This window comes from Ptiloglossa arizonensis, chromosome 1, assembly GCF_051014685.1.
Source record: "Ptiloglossa arizonensis isolate GNS036 chromosome 1, iyPtiAriz1_principal, whole genome shotgun sequence".
In the NCBI taxonomy this organism is placed as follows: domain Eukaryota; kingdom Metazoa; phylum Arthropoda; class Insecta; order Hymenoptera; family Colletidae; genus Ptiloglossa; species Ptiloglossa arizonensis.
Window position 1 is genome coordinate 20,750,416 of NC_135048.1, and position 17,720 is coordinate 20,768,135.

The window sequence follows — 17,720 nt, forward strand, 5'->3', positions numbered from 1 at the left end:
ATATCCTTGACGTCTCTGCACACATTTTCGAAAAGAAAGCAAAGTTAACCTTCGAACGTTCTTGACTTCTCTGCACACATTTTCAAGAAGAAAACAACATTGACCTTCGAATGTCCTTGAATTTTCCACACACAGAAAGTAATCGAATAAATCGAATTCAGTCGTAAGAAACCGTACGTTCCATTTTCAAAAAGAAAACAAAATCGACCTTCACATATCCTTGACGTCTCTGCACACATTTTCGAAAAGAAAGCAAAGTTAACCTTCGAACGTCCTTGACTTCTCTGCACACATTTTCAAAAAGAAAACAAAGTTAACCTTCGAACGTCCTTGACTTCTCTGCATACATTTCAAAAAAAAAAAAAAACAAATTTAACCTTCGAACGTCCTCGACTTTTCTACACACATTTTCAAAAAAAAAACACAAATTTAACCTTCGAACGTCCTCGACGTCTCTGCACACATTTTCAAAAAAAAAAAACACAAATTTAACCTTCGAACGTCGTCGACATCTCTGCACACATTTTCGAAAAGCAAACAAAGTCGACCTTCGGATAACCTTGGTACCTCTACACGCAAATCGTACAAATCGAACGCAGCCGCGAAAAAGCCGGACCGTTTTTTCGACGAAAGAAAAAAGTAGAAGAAAAAGAAGAAGATTACAATAAAATTGCCCCGCAGATGTCCTTGGCGGCTTCGCGTACGAACCAGCCGTAGATATTTTTTTCTACCGCTCCCAGAATCGAAGACAACTCAATCGGTCTGCTTTACATAAATCACCCTGTATGCAAACTCGGCTTTGGCGTAGAACGGCGTGGAAAGGGCGGGCAGGTGAGGACAGAACGTAGCCCGGAGAGGGACCGTTGAAGAAACGAGGAAAGAAGAGAGTCGTTTCCCAGTCACGAAGAGGTCCGCATTGTCCTTTCGTGACGGATCTGAGCGACCACCCTCGATTTCCGACGCAAAGTGGCCGCGCACCGCGATTGGGATCTCCCTGTGCTCGAGAACTGGCCAACACGGGGCCCGACGTGTGGACAAAGTTGCTTAATCGTCCCACCTAATTCCTGCTCGCGTGCGCACTTGGAAGAACCGGTGCAAATACAACGGTCGTTACGCGCTAAGAACGGGGGAGTTCACCGAAAACCATCGAATTACCATGTTCGTCTCGACCGGCCGCAAGTACGTGCACCCTGTAATTGAAAACACAATCCGTGCCCGTTGAGAGGATCATCGCTGCCAGACATGATTTTCGCATCGATTCGAACAAGAATACGGGGTAAAATTACTATCCGAATTTATCGTCTTGGACCCTGCCGTGAGTTATTGGCTTTTTCGGGAAGTGTTCCAATTGTCCGTACGTGTTTTTCGTTTTCCAAAATTGGAGAATGTATAATTTAGTATAAATGTTTGTACACTCTAGGAGAATCGTGTTTCGTTTTCGAAAAACGAAACGCAATGACTTTCCGAACAATCCAATATTTTAACAGTTTGCAATCATTTTTCCAACGTAACTGTTCATAAACGTGTCGTTTCTTTAATGTTTATTTTTGTTCGAAACACTTGTAAACTCTCGTAACGCGCGTAATAAGAAATATACGAATTTACGATAGAACGCGATCAGGATTGAACAACGTGATCGAAATTTTGCTGGAAAATTGAATTGTATTCAATAACCGATTGAATTTTGATCAATACTTCTACTGTTGTTGGAATACCAATTGCTCGAACCTCGAATTGTGTACAAGATTAATAAGATCGATAGGTTTCGATGAGGATCTTTAGTTTGAAATTTTATTCTACGAGTTTTCGAATAATCTTGGTAAATAATTGTAACCCTTGTAAGATGAAGCTGGACGAGCAATAGTGAGTAAAAATATACGCCGTGAGATGCGATCCGTACAAAGTGTTACGTACGAAAACATATACAATATGATTCAGAAACTACTATTAAGTCGAACGCAAATTATTTATGCATACTTCGCATTATCCTTATTGCATCGTTCGCTTATGCAATAACTCGTACACGTTTTACCTAATATCATACGTGTTGTATTTTCTCAGCTTTCTTTCTTATTTCTTGTACCAGGAACTGGTGTATATTTTATCAATACTCGTTATTCCACTTTACGATACAAGGGTTACAACCTTTCTTTTCTTTTGCTTTACAGGTATACTATTCGAATATTTCATAGCTATTCGAGTACTGCAAATAAATCTCGAACATTTGGCTTTCGAACATTTCACATTGCTCTAATATCACTATACAAATTTTAGAGTTTATTACTATCTAGAAAGTATTCGAAATATTCGAGATATTCGAAATATTCGAAATATTCGAAATATTCGAAATATTCGAAATATTCGAAATATTCGAAACATTCGAAATATTCGAAATATTCAAAATATTCAAAGTATTCAAAATATTCAAAGTATTCGAATACTTTCAGTGCACTGTTCAACTCATACTCGTCGAGTATTTGAATCACTCGAGTGCTCGAACAGTAGTCTACTTCGCGAAGAACACTGGCCCGGTAGATGTAGTTCGCGAGTGAAAATTTGAAAAACGACGCACTGCGAGTTAAACCTCGTACGTTTCGAAATGTTCTCTCGCGGGAAGAAAACGTGCGAGAAGTTCGCGCGGTATCACCGAAACGAAACACACCGATTACGAACGCTTTTTTTTTCGAGTCGAGGAGAATCGTGTCGCGCAATCAACGTGTACGCTCACGGTCCCACGCGTGTGTGAAAATGTGGCGGCACGTGTGCCAGGTGGCCGCGACGTAATTTCTCCTTTATGGTGTTTCCGCGTTGCGTATCGATGAGTACCGTACTTTCCTGCGCGCTATAGATATATCCGAAACACCTGTACGTCGCCGGCGAACGTGTGCGCGCTGAAACGCAGCCGTGTGCGCGCCGGTTCGCGCATATACGTGCAGAGTCGATGCGCAGTACACGGATTGCGCGAGCGCCGGCGCCGTGGATAATCCAATAGGATGATCCGCCAATCTTTGGAAAGCAGAGCGGACCAATCGCGAGCCCGAGGGTGGTTCCACCACCGGTTAATTCTTCTTCGACGCGGACACTACTTCTCTACGCTTCTTTCTTTTTTTCCTCTCTGTTCTTTTCTTTTCAAACGTCACGGCGATTTCAACAAAATATTACATCGAGCGAAAGCACATTGCCAGATATCGAAGGTTAACGGGAAGTGGAACGTACGCTGAAAGTAATTGGGAATAGATAAGTGCGCAACAATGTCTATTGGAATAATGTAACAAGGAATTGGGTAGTGCCACACGTTGGTGACGATGATTCGTGTTAAGTTTTTGGAGACTGTGTTCGTTTTGCCAAACATTCTTTTTCAGGTTTTTCTACATTCGGTCACGAGCAGAGAGTCGAGAAAAATATACAATTTTTGTCATTCGAGTAATGTTGAATCGCTATGTTACTAGATACACGAGACCTGAACTTTTACAATAATTTCAAATGTCGACTCTCTCTCATTCTCTCGTGTGTTTTTTTTTCTCTTGAAAATAAAACGTTGCATTCGGTCTTCGAAGTACCGAGCAAAATTTTTAATAGGTATTTCCCGAAACGAAACGTACTTCGGTACGGATGAATGTAAAATACATTTGGCGAAACGAGTAAACGAGTAAAGTGGGAAACAATAGGTCGCTAAATAAGTTTTGTCGTTCGATAAGAAACAGAGCTGTTAGATTCGTCGTTTTACTTTTCTAAAGATGATACTACTGTTTGACCGAACGTGCGAAGTTTCGTGCAGATCTGTCGACTCGTTCGTATATTTACAGTTGTTCGAAGTTGAAGTGCCATAGTATTTCTTTTAAAATGGAAAGAACGACGAAACTTATCGAACAACCCGGTAACCTGTGTTTTATACGTCTGAGTGTAATATAGTTATCCAGGTAGTGTGAAATAGGACGAAGATTGCTTTCGAGGGAGTAACAGGGAACAGATCGAAAGATTGAAGAATATTTAAAAAGATCCTCTCGAAATTAAACACACGACGATGCGTCCAACTAAACAATTGACGCAACGAATAAATCTTGAACAACTCCAAATTTGAAGTACGAAATCTTCACCGGTTGCCTACGGATTGAAATCGCGAGCACCGTGCGGTTTCGCTCGAGAGTTAAAATACATTTCCATGGAAATTTCTGGAACGACTCGGCCGAGTTGAAACGCGAGTACCGCGAAAGACGAGCTAATATTTCGGTTGGAGGGTGCAACGATCTATCGAGACGGTTTCTCCTCGGCCGGGAATACGATCTGCGCCACCGTACCGTACGATATTTATGCAAAAAGAAGATACCGACGACAACTTATCGGCGAAATACAACGATGGAAATAAAAATTTATCTTTCCGTAGACGCATCGCCGGCGACGTTGAAACCCCGATTATTTATGGTCCCTCTCGAGATATCGAGGCGGTAAACCGCGTTTCGAGCGCGTGAGAAATTACAGTTCCGTAAAACGCAACACGAACACCCCCCTCCCTCTTCCTTTCTCTCTCCCCCCGAACGTCGTTCGAAGAGAGTGGGGGGAGGGGGCGTCTAGCGACGACTTCGAATACCTAATTCCGCGGATACGAAATTAGACGCTAGACGGGGTCCGTCTTCTGTAAAATGGTACGACTCTCGTCGCGTGAGTGACAGTGACAGGTGGATAGCAAGCATCGACAATGAAAATAGAAACAGGCGTTCTGCATGAAGCGCCGGTCGTCGGGTAAAGCCGGTTTCCAACTGACAGAACGAAATCAGAGAGATACGCCGCCCAACGTTCTTCGCGCGCGTTGCGCAGAAATGAAATACATAAACGAATACACGGTGCATTTTCACGGCTTGAAATTCGATGGATGAAACACGTCGATGTTCATGGAAACTTTGACCAAAGACGTAAAGCCGGTTTCCAACTGACAGAACGAAATCAGAGAGATACAACGCCCAACGTTCTTTACGTACGTTGCGCAGAAATGAAATACACAAACGAATACACGGTGCATTTTCACGGGTTGCAATTCGATGTTCATGGAAACTTTGACCAAAGACGTAAGGCCGGTTTCCAACTGACAGAACGAAATCAGAGAGATACAACGCCCAACGTTCTTTACGTACGTTGCGCAGAAATGAAATACGCAAACGAATACACGGTGCATTTTCACGGGTTGAAATTCGATGTTCATGGAAACTTTGACCAAAGACGTAAGGCCGGTTTCCAACTGACACAATGAAATCAGAGAGATACAACGTCCAATGTTCTTTACGTACGTTGCGCAGAAATGAAATACACAAACGAATACACGGTGCATTTTCACGGGTTGAAATTCAATGTTCATGGAAACTTTGACCAAAGACGTAAGGCTGGTTTCCAACTGACAGAACGAAATCAGAGAGATACAACGCCCAACGTTCTTTACGTACGTTGCGCAGAAACGAAATACACAAAGGAATACACGTTTCATTTTCACGAGTTGAAATTTTATGGACGAAACGTCGATATTCATGGAAACTTGACCAAAGACGCGTTATGGTCAACGACAGATAACCAGTGACGAGACCGATTTCGAATTCTATGAATTTCTACATCGTCGAGAATACCGACTGATAAATTCTTGAGGAGTACCTAATTGTATTCGGTAATCTAATTTGTTCTTCCTTCGAACAAATGGAAAAAATTTGCATCTCGAGTCGCTTATCGCGCAGGTGTTACCGATTGTATAGTTTGTATTCGTTTTTATGTTCCGTTTTCCTCTATGTATCGTATTTACCGAGCTATATATAGCTTATAATTAATAGCGAAACTGTCTAGGCTTCGACGTCGCTTTGCGTGTACAAGATGTACCTATAATAAGTGACCGAACTCGAAGAGCGTGCTTTAATAATCATCCAAGTGGTAGAAAGATGTATAACGGTGAAACCTCGGTCTCCTTTCAAACACGCGAACGCATTGATATCACCTTTATCGAAATAGAAATATTGTAGAGAATATCCCTGTTAAACTCTCTCGAATAAAAATTAAATTAAATATACAATCCACGTGACACTATCGTTCAAACATTTCCATATCCGAGTGTTCGAATTAAATTCGCCGAAAATACTTGAAAATCATCGAAGCGTTCGAATACCAGAATGCAAATTATATTCATCGAGCGGTCCCAGTTCTGGTTTACGCGAGATTTGTCAATGGCTGGGCGCAGAATCTATTTCCAAAGTTCGCTCGCTTATTTCAACACCGCTCCGTATGGTTTTTCGCGAACGGTGTAGGACACACGTTGCTATCGTTATTGTTATTATCGCGAAACGTTTCGAAACGTCAACATTTAAACGAACCGATCGTACGGCCGCCCGTTATCCCAAAGTGCGTCCCGAGGCTCGTACGGAGCGATAAAATTTTTCACAGCCCGACGTCTCTAGCACCGAATTCTCTAGGAGTTCGTTCCCTCGATCCAACGTCCACGAGGCATAATAACCCCGTTCCTCCAAGTGGCTGATCAAAGGGGCGGCAATTTACAGGAACGAAGAAAGATGGCCGACGAAAGTGATCCTGGCGTAAATAGACATTCTTGTTAAGAGGCTGCTCTTTGTAACATTATCCTCGAAGGAACGACTTTAATTCGTGGTTAAAATCTTCTCTCGTAGGAGCCCTCGAGGGAATGTCTCGAACATAGAAGCTGACACGGGGGACAGGTGGATCTAAATAAAGACTGGACCAACGCCAGAGCCTCCAAGATGGCCGAACCGACGCGAGGCGTCGTCGTCGTCGTCGTTGTCGTCGTCGTCGTCGTAGTCGTAGTCTTCGTCGCCGCAGCGCGCGGTCATCGTTGTCGTTTTCGTTGGCGGTCGGTTATGATAGCTTACGACACCACGGATTTACTAGCACCGAGAAAAACCCTCTTTAACGTATAGAACACGTCGCACGGTCGGTGTTGGATTTCACTTTTCCACCTACGTTCGACTAATTTGAGGACATGTGCTCCGCAACAGGGATACGCACGCGGTCGCGGGTTCGACGTAAACGACGATATTCCCGTATGTGTGAGCCGCTTCTCACGCATTTCGTACATCGAGGCAACGTGTTCACCCTCGTGGACACGTATTCTCGTAAGATGTAGGGGAAAAAAATTTTTAACGAAACACGTACCGAAGAAACCATTAAAAGTTATTCCTTTCAATTTATGGACGACTCGCGCAGATTTATATTTTCCATCTTGTCCCTCGCCACTTAACGTTCGAAATAACCGCGGTTCCGATCATTTTCACGTATTTCCTCTTCACGAAACGAACCTCTCGGTATTTATACACTTACGCGTTACTCTGTAACGATTTTCAAGTTGATCGCGAGTTAATTATTATTCGAGGCGATATCGTACGGTAGGGAGAAAACTTGGACCAAAAAAATTGGGGAGATCGAAACGTAATTTATCAGTTAGGAGAATTTAGACAAGTTTCGTTTAAAATTGTTCGAATATTTCCTTTTTACGGCTACTTTCGTACGTGTTTCTTATGATCTTTGTATCATGTGTTTCTTAAAAATGTGCTCTTGTGACCAAAGAATCTACGCTTCGAGTCTCTTTAAACGTACCGGGAGCAAAAGAAAATGATTCAAAATTACCAGTTTAAACAAGGACAGATATAATTACGCGTAATCTTTCTTGCTCCCGGTATTGGTAGCCGATAAAACCAAACAATGTGCATTCTTTGGTTTCGATAGCCAAAATTAACCGAAAAACCCCTCGACCCGTTGAAACGATTACCGTTATTGCATAAACGATACGATCGAACAAAGATCGTTTTCGGTGAAAAATGTCTGCCTCGTTCGCCATTGAACGACGAAAGAGTTCGTGAGTGAAACGTCTTCGAAAGAAGCATTTCGGTGAAACTTCTCACGACAAAATACGTACAACGAACGGAATTTTTAATATCCCCTTCGAAATTTAAATCGAATCTCGCGCGCATAATTTTCACACGTTGGTTTATCGTAACGTTACGCGTTACGTGTACCACACGTGCAACCGTTGATCGAAAAGTTCGCTTCGCCTTTCGTTTTCGAACGACAGACGTACGCCGTGTTATATTAAAGTCCAAAAAACCACCACGTACAACACCAAAAAATACAACACCAATAGCGACACCAAGTGTAGTGTAAGCCTTCATCACACACACAAGGTTATTAATATTATAATGGTTAGCGGAGCCTGTACATTCGACGAGTAGCCCCAATTTTGTCATCGACAAAATTCGCTTGTACATCGACTACGGATATGTTAGTAAAGGTAACCTCCTCTCCTACGATCAGAAGTATCCTAACGCGTGGAGGTTCGCGCGGTTTCATAGGGACGAGGTGGAATTAACATCGTGACGTACGTGAATTCGTTGGCGTAACGGAGGTAAACACGTTAGGATGTACCAGAAAATATTGCGCATTTCGAAAGCTTCATTTGTCAAGCTACGTCCGTTACGACAGATTATTTCAAGCGTGACGATCCGTGGTCCTCTGCCATGTTTCTCAAAGCAATGGCATTCCTCTGCAATAAACCGCGTAGATACTTCCACGTTCGATGTCGCCATCATCGTTGAATCACCGCCCGTTCAAAAAGCGCGCCATTAACTCGATAAAGCTGATCCAAGCTTTTTCGATTAATTGTACTTTCAATCGTAGAATTTCAACTTTCTATCGATTACTTCGAGCTCGTTATTGTTATCGTTATTGTGTATTCGTATATGTACGTTTTCGAGGTTAGGTTTTAAAAACAACGCTTTAACGTGAATCTCGATGAAGAACAAACAAAGAAATGTATCAACTGCCAATTTCAATTATTGTAGAATAATATTCAGGCACTCTTATCGGAGTGAAATTTAAGTAAAGAAAATTGTAAATTTCTGACGATTGAAATTTTCTCGTTCTATTACGATGGATCGCTTGAAAACAATAGGAAGCAAATAATTAAATTGCACAATATTTTCTGGGGCCATTCTAATATGTACAATGTCGTTTGAAAGTTTTGAGCAGCCTTCGATCTTTGAAATAAATGAACCTTTATTCTTGTGTATCGATTGGGCATTATTTTGGTATAATATGGGATGAAAATTATAAACTGTTACTTACTAATGGAATATTGCTGTCACTTGTCTGCAAAACAGTATGAAAATGAAGACAAGTATACAATCTATCATAAGAAGAAACGTGTTTGATAAAATGATCAAATTCGCAAATATTCATTGGCCTAACTTGACTTTTCGACTTTAAGGGAGGAACCATCCCTTATATTGAAACCAACTCGTTTTATTTGTCTATATAATTCTTGAATTACAAAATGTATCAAAATATGCTTCGAGCAAAGTTTGTTCCTATTAATTTAGGATAACATCCAGAAACAATCCAACTTTTATTCGAAACAATGAAATCTGAAATTAATCTGATAATACATTATTCGATAAGAACAGTGTTTTATCAGAGATCTTCATTGAGGAGTTTTTTTTTATATTAAAATTCTTAATCTGGAGTATTGTATAATTTATCGTAAGCGTGATTATATTTTTAGAATACAAGAATAAAATTTCTCCAAACATAGACGTGTTATCGGTACAGACGATTTGGTGTAACTTTTTTCAAAAACATTTTTCAATATATTCTGTAATTTAAGAGTCGTATAGACATAAATAAAATGGTACAAGGAGTGGTTTCACCCTTAAAGTTAAAAAGCAATAACAACGAACTGCAGTTGTTAATTTGAAGCAATAAATATTTGGTCTACCTCTTTCGGTACTTTATGATTCTTCAGGAAAAATCAGTCCATAAACTTATGCTATTTTGTCAAAGAATATCTACGATATGCAATATTTATTGTACATCACACCTAAATAATGTCCATTCAATACGAGATAATCGCATTATCAATACTACAAGTACATTTACTCGCAAATATATCCAAGATATTAACATACGTGCTCGATCAATTATAAAATTAGAATTAACAATTCCGATTCACTTCGATACAAACCTTGAAATATACTTTACCCGATAACACATTCGATGAAAAATACTACACAATTTATCTAAAAAAAAAGTATTCGTCCAAAGAGAATCTTTATTTTCAACAAACTTAATTACAACAAACGAATACCTTGTTGGATTACCTTCGATTACGGTATAAAATTTTAGTTTACTCGTTATCAGTTTTTTTTCCCCTTAGAATTCGCGCTTATCTTGTTCCATTTATCTACCACAAGTTTTAAATAAACTCCGCATAATTTGTGAAACAAGTGCATTCTATCCCAAAGTATGTTAATAAAAGTATTTAACTTTCAAAATCTATTTAAAAACCTAAAGTATGTTACACGTGCACGATAAGGTGGACGAATACTTTTACGAGTAACTGCACATTCCCACAACGAAGCGTTCTTTTCTACAAAGATGGAAGGCTGCCCGATACTGTTCAGCGACAATTACGTCTTTCGTTGTTTTCCTTGTTTTTCAAGGATCGTGTCCTCCGATACCGATTCGGTATCTCAACGAATTTCAACGCTACACGAAGAATCTGGCCGGGCCAAACGAGGTGAACCGCGATAAAATCGATCGCCGCGATGAAAAATTAACGAACGTTGTCGTGTTTCGCGGTGGTCGCGGGTCGATTTCCGGGGCGAAAAACACGAAAGATCCGCCGCTTCGGTGAATCGGCCGTGTCGTTTATAATTCAACGAAATTCTACCGCGCACGGTTTTCATCTCTCTTGCGTTTTCGCCCGTCGCTCGGACGATTTTCGAAATAGAGAAAAAAAAAAAGAAAAAAAGAAACTTTCGGTACCATCGACCACCGTTCGATGAAAATTCAACGCGACGAATAAATATTTAGAATCGTTTTCTGTACTGCGTATGTACTGTTTCCGCGCGAATGATCGTCCTCCCCCCACCCCGCAATCGCCAAGAATCGTGAACGATCCAGAAAAAGGCCCGACGCGCGTTGATAACGAAGACCCGCCACCAAAGGCAAACCAAAACGATTAAGAAAGAAAATGAAAATGAAAATGAAAATTAAAAATTGAAAAAAAAAAAAAAAAGAAACAATTGTAAGAAAACAAAACTGAAAACAGTGCACACGTAAACTTAAAAAAGAAACAGAATACTTGACGAAACACACTCGATATCAAAGGTAAGAAAAAAAAAGTAAAAAAATAAAAAAAAAAAGAAACAAGGTGAAGAGAATAGACCATTAGAGGTGCAATAAAAGAGTCTGGTTTCGATCGTGGTCAAATATTCCGATGCTTGCTGATAAATGTCCCCGTTGATATTACATACCGGGTGACATTCAACAGCAAGTTTGAACCGCCGGAAGTAAAACCGTGTTACGAGTCGCCTCGTTGTCGTCACCTCGATCGTCCGAGACGACGGATTCTCATCGGACGTATTCCTAATCAAGTTCGTGATCACTGTGTCACTGTCTTTGTTATAAATTAATAATATTATTATTATTATTATTATATTATTATTATTACTAATCACTATTATCATTAATATTATTATTCGTTATTATTACGATTATTATGATTATGCTGATTAAGAAAAAGAGTGTAAAAGAGTAAAGACCAAAAAAGTCAAAACCAGTAACAAACAAATCTCTCAGCAACCGCAATCGTCATTATATCACTTCACGTCAATCTCATCAAGAAAGTAGAAACAAAAAACACAACCAAAAAAAAAAAAGAAGTACAGTAGAAGAAGAAGAGACCGATATATCCTCGGAAGATTTTCATTTCGTAGAAACAAATTCGTGGGTACTCATGGCTTCCGATACGTGTGCGTGTGCCGCTTTCTTTCTCTCTCCCTCCCTCTCCCTCTCCCTCTCTCTCTCTCTCTCCCTTTCTCTCCTTTTTAACCGATTGCAAATATCTTTCTGTATTTTTTTTTTTTTCACACTTTCTCTAGTTTCGTAACTGTCTCTCTTTCTGTTCGTGCTCTCTTTTGGTATTTTGTTTTGCTTTGTTTGTTTTTTTTTTTTTTTTTTTTTTTTTGTTATTCGCGCTCCTTAGAACAGCCCTTGGCGCTCTCAAGGATCTCGCAAAGAGGACTCTCAGCCTGCCCCCTTACGCGCACGCGTCAGGATGCTGAAACGTTATATACAGTCTATCTTTAACAAAGTGTTAACAACATTATTCAAGCGAGTACCTTTGTTCCCGAATCTCGAGTATTTTATTCGTTTTATTTCTTTTTATTGTTATTATTCTTTTTTTTTTTTTTCTTTTTCTATCGACTCCTTGCGACATTCGTCGGTTCCCTAAAATTGTTCCCTGATTTCGCACAGTTCGGTAAATACGAATCGTGTGCGACGAAAAATCAGAGAAAAATTCATCTGTATACAAGGTGTCCCGCCGAAAACGGGACATAAAATTATTCTTTTCAAAAAAACATCTCCATCTCGAAGTTAACAAAAGTTTCGTTCATCGAAACGCACGTGTCTTCGCCGAGAGAGAAAAAACGAACGAAAATACGAATCCACAAAACGATTCGCTAGGGAAGAATAATTTTCAAAAATCTGTCCCATCCTTTGAAAAAATAATCACGAACGAAAAATCGCTCGAATTTGAAAACAAAATTTCCGTTCACTCGTCAGAACGTCTCGAATTACGTTCGAAATGTATTTCCTGCCTCCCAGTTTCCATTGGGACACCCTGTACGTTTCTCATATCTCGTGTCGAAAAATAACCGATCGATTAACAACGTATCGCTGACGAAAAAGAAAAATGCATGGAAGTTCGAAAAACACGGTTAAAGTAATATCAAAAACACGTTTTTCCGTTCAATAGAAATGTAACAACGATGGTGCGTTGTTCCTTTTCTTTCTTTTAAATTTTTTTCTTTTTTTAATTTTTTCTTTTCTTCGTACAATCGATCTCGAAAATTCGTAACCCGAATGATCGCGAGGACTCCTCCCGACTTACGCTAGTTTTCGACAACTACGCTAACAACGTTTACGCTCTTACTATAGTAATTCGACAAAATCACATCAACGTGGACTCACCCATATTGGCCGGGAAGAACCGCGGGATATCCAGCTCGAATGCCAGCAGCGAACGGGAATGCTGAAATCATAAACAGTTCGGAGTCAATCCTATTTACGTTTCTAATGGCCAGCCCTGAACTCCAGCGCCCGTGTCCGTGTACACGGTCTTGTTCGTGTAAATCGAACATCCTGTTCTTTGGGAACACTTCGATCCCTGGCTGTCTAGGTCCCGTCAAGAAGAACATTTCTTTGGCGGCGGTTGCGAAACGGTTTCGGTGCAGCCTCTCGTGGTACATTCTGCTCTGAAATCGAGGATGGACGATACCGAAGAGAGGGGAGAAATTGACAAAAAAAAAATATTGCACGAAAGTGAACGAGACACCGTGGTGTTTCTATTTTGGAAATCTACGATTCGGTTCCACCGTAACGTCTGTCGCGAATAAGGAACAATAATGTGCCCTCTCCGTTATTTTTCACCGTTGGTACCGGAAAAAAAATAACTCCTCAAATTGGATACATGTTTATTGAACATCGGAGCAACGAATATAATTTTTTTCGCAAACGGCACGGTCGTTTTATCGGAATGCAAATTATTGGACTCGGTGCTACGCGGTTTGCAATTTTCTCGAAAAATATACAAAGAAATTGTGGTTAAATATACCGTTTAATAACTCGTAACTTTGGAGTTTTACGACGTTGAAGATTATTACTAATTGCAGCGAAAAATGTTTCTCGTTGAATTGTTTTGCAAGTTGCTTATCGTCGATTTGCTATCTTGGGTATTTAAAGTGGTTTTTTGTTTCTTTTTTTTTGTGGAAGATATTTAGCAATTGCACCTAGGTCAGTGTTTTTTAAAATGGTGAAACGGGGGGAAGTGACTAGGGGTGTTGTACGATTCAAGGAGGGTGCGAAAGGAAATCTTTAATCTAGGTTTAGAAACTGCAGGAGCATATCTGTCTCGAATCCCGGTCTAATGATTTGCATAACTTCTTATACACCGTTCGTAATAAATTTCAACGAGTACTTAAAACCGAGTGCTGTGAATATTTTCGTTCAATTTTATTACCGTTCCAGATTCTTCGGTTTCGCCTTCTTGAAACTTTATGCGTTAAATTATACGCCACGAGCAATATTTCGAATTTTCCATGGATCGTTGAACAAGCGCCGCATAAACGAGCATCAAAGTACCATTTTTCGTTTCATTCTCTTTGACCGTGTAATGGCGTTCCAAAGTATTTTCTGTTCAAACGTGTATACGGATAATAACGCGCAACGATTAGAAAATGTTAAGTAACGGTCGTGTTTCGCTTTTTTGGATTTTAGTAATATCTTTTGATACTTTTCGTTCTGGAGGCCATCTATGTAAAAAGGAATCACGATACCGTTCGAGGGTTAATGGCGTCGGTCTCGATAAGACACAATTATCGAAATTTCAAAGAGTAAAGCGAATTTAATGGTCGTTTCGTACTTGGAAATTAGGATCGACTAACGGTACCATCCGTGAAAACTTACGAACCTAACGTGCATATTGTACCGTACACTTTGCATACACACTGATTGGCGTTACGCGCGTCACGTATTCTATCAGAGCGTGCATTACGAAGCACAATAAATTCGAAACTACCATTGCGCACATACGGGCGTAACCGAAGGTAATAAAAGTGATAAGAAGGAACTCGAGGAACAGAAACGAGGCACATCGAGGAATCGGGATGTGCGGAACGATGAAAAAATCACGAGGGAATGTACAATGTAATATTTATCTAATAGTATCCGTATGCTTTTCAGCTCTCGCTGAAAATTCTATAAAATTATGTAACTTACTTTTATCGTAGCTAGATTTACATAGACGTTTATAATTCCCTATCGTTGATCAATGAGAAACATTCCGAACTGTAAGAAAAAGTTGCCGGCAAAAAGATTTCTTAACCGCTACATAATATACTTATAAATATTAATCTTAAACAAAGAGGAAAGAGAAAAAGTGTCGTCGGTCTGGTCGGCAAGCAAACGAAGATTCGATAAAACGTTTCGGAATTACATCTCCATGTGCACAATCGTTGCATTATATGCTGTCGTGTAATAGATTTGGAATAATAAAACAATTCATGAATATAGAACGAAACAAATAATAGAAATCAACAGAGGAGAGTGTTTCAATTAAGAACATGCTTGTAAGTAGTTTGAATACATTTCGCTCCATTGCTCGTGTATTTATGTTATACGCCTATCAACGGCTGGTAATGTTATTAACCGAAGCTTAATTTGCCTGGAACGTTAACTTCGATCGAAGTTAACATTGACTGGTGAGTAATTCGATGGCGAATAATTATCATACAATGAACAAGGAATAATTACGAATGGTACAACACCTCTGCCCCGAGAATTTGAATTTAACTCGTAACGAACCGAAAGGTTATTGCTTGTTGCAGAGGAATATAAATTTCCGTCTCCAGTCGCGACGGACAATTTATCGTTAAACGCTTCGAACCTTCGTTCCCCTGTCATCTTCGAATGAAATCCAACAACGAATCAATACCGAGGAATTATATAATACACGAAACAAAGTCGAAACACCGTTTGCGAATATTTAATAAAAGTTCAAAATTTCGAAGACTCGACGACCAACGAATAAAATCTAACCCGTTCCGATAAAAATGATTCCACTAATCGTTCCAGAATCATTCGTTTCGAAGTAGAAACCGATAACGTTGAATTCGATTCGTTACTCGAGACGTCGAAAATCTAGAAGCAACCAGAAGCACGTTACGTAATCGGAATTATGGTCGAAAAATATAATACAAAGCTTCCCTCGTATCGTTACGATCCACTTCGGACTAACCTTGCGCAAAGTTTTCCACTGTCGACTAAATTACGGAGCAATAACGAACAGCATCGGGAAACCGAGTGTTCTATTACCGGAATATTTCGTCGTATCCTCGTTCGAATCGTGTCTTCCTGTTCCATTAGCCAGGACAATGGAGGGCTCTAATGTAATAAATTCTACTCGCGGTGAACGCATCTAATATTAAACGTCTCCGGCCGATACCAAACCAGAAACGTATTTTTTCTCTTTGCACGCGAACGAAAAGAAACAAAGGCGGTCTCGGTACTCGGGTTAAGGCAATTTTAGACTTAGGTGCCGAAGCGCCAAGCTATGTTGGCCTGAAGCCACCGCAAGAATTTGAGGAGAGTGACTCAGGGGACGGTTCTCGATCCGCACAGTCGACGTTTGTGAAACTGTCCTTCGCGCCCTATCGGTACCCCGCTTAGCTGGTGCTACGCGGCTCGTGGGCATTGAATTGCATAACGACGGCCCGTTATCTGTCATCGTCTTCGATCGACCAGACCCAGGAACTAAATTAGACGGAGGATTCTTTTTTTCATCGGGTACGCCATTGTCTTCTAATCGACGTCGAGGTCAATTTCCCATTAACGCAACACACTTCGGATAATATCTCGTCCCGATGTCGTACGTACGCCCTCGATATACCGCGAAAAATAATTAACGCCCTTCTTCGTCCAAGAGACACCGACACTGCTACATAGTCGGTCACCGCGACGAATCAGATTCGCCGATATGGCGATGTTTCAAACGGGCAAAACCCGTGACATCGAGCCGCGCGAATCGAACGACAGATTAGAAATGTGTAAAGAAAATTTCTCGATAATTCGACAGGAGTGCTCGATAGTGTTCCACCCACGATTCCTTAAATACACATCGTACGAAGGGTTCGCCCGAACCTCGAATCGATCACGGTTAATCGTACGAGGGGCATTGCCCCTGATACGTTGGTTCCCGCTTTTAAGTGACAAAATCGGGTCCGTTAGGAGTCCCGGAAGCCTGCAAGTTAAGAAATCGAGAATCCTTACGAGTTATCCCTTTATGGGATCAAGGAGTATATCGCGAGGACCGTGGAACGCTGCGCGTGAAAAGATATCTTGCGTCGACAGTTTATTGAAAATTATTTTATCACGGTTCCTTTGTGTCGTTAGCGTTAAAAAACTTAGTTTTATGTATCGTACATCCGAATTGAAAATATTGACGTTTTCACGCCATTGAACGATCCGAGCCGAGAGCAGAGAAGGATCGTTTGAAATTCGAAAGATACTGGACTATCGTAAAATCAAATCCAACCTACTTGCCACCGACGACCGATTTAACTGGGATTTTGGTGACTGAAATAATAAACGATGAAACATAGAACGAGCGGTGGAAATTGTTGATTCAATTTGAAACGTTTCGATGAAACCGACGACGAGTGAATATATTCCGAAATGGAGAAGGTTGCGTTTCTCGGATCGACGGTTGGACGATATTGTACAGGGAAACGGTGAAGGAGTTGGTATTTTGAACGTCCATCCAAGTCAAAGCAGAAAGTCACTCAAGCAGCAACAGTTCAAACATCGCTATCTAACTGCTGAATCCGTTTCTAATGCTTCGCACAATCCGCATACACTCAATGACCGTACATTGCTAAGCAAACTTACTCGCTTGTAGATTACCCCTGGGCTTAGCTCCAAGAATCGCCAGGTTGACGTTTGCTTTGCGACCGTCGATTATGGGGTTGGGGTCTTTGCACGCCCTCTCCGCTGCCGGTCTGTCTCCCATGATCACCTGCGTGCAGATCCGATCGATTATTCGACTAATCCCGCTGCTCCACCTGGATCTTGCACCTATCCCCCTTATAAGCGGTACGAACTCCTCT

General features: G+C 40.7%; 1 protein-coding gene across 2 annotated transcripts in view; it reads right to left on the bottom strand.

The window, feature by feature from the left end:
* LOC143151712 (RNA-binding protein 38) overlaps window positions 1-17,720 on the bottom strand; it is a 41,947-nt gene that overhangs the window by 15,640 nt on the left and 8,587 nt on the right. For both annotated transcript variants that reach the window (XM_076321112.1, XM_076321100.1), the window contains exons 3-4: window positions 17,503-17,629; window positions 13,030-13,090 (exon numbers count right to left, since the gene is read on the bottom strand). In XM_076321112.1, coding sequence (XP_076177227.1) covers window positions 13,030-13,090; window positions 17,503-17,629 — 188 coding nt within the window. The remainder of the gene's footprint in view (window positions 1-13,029; window positions 13,091-17,502; window positions 17,630-17,720) is intronic.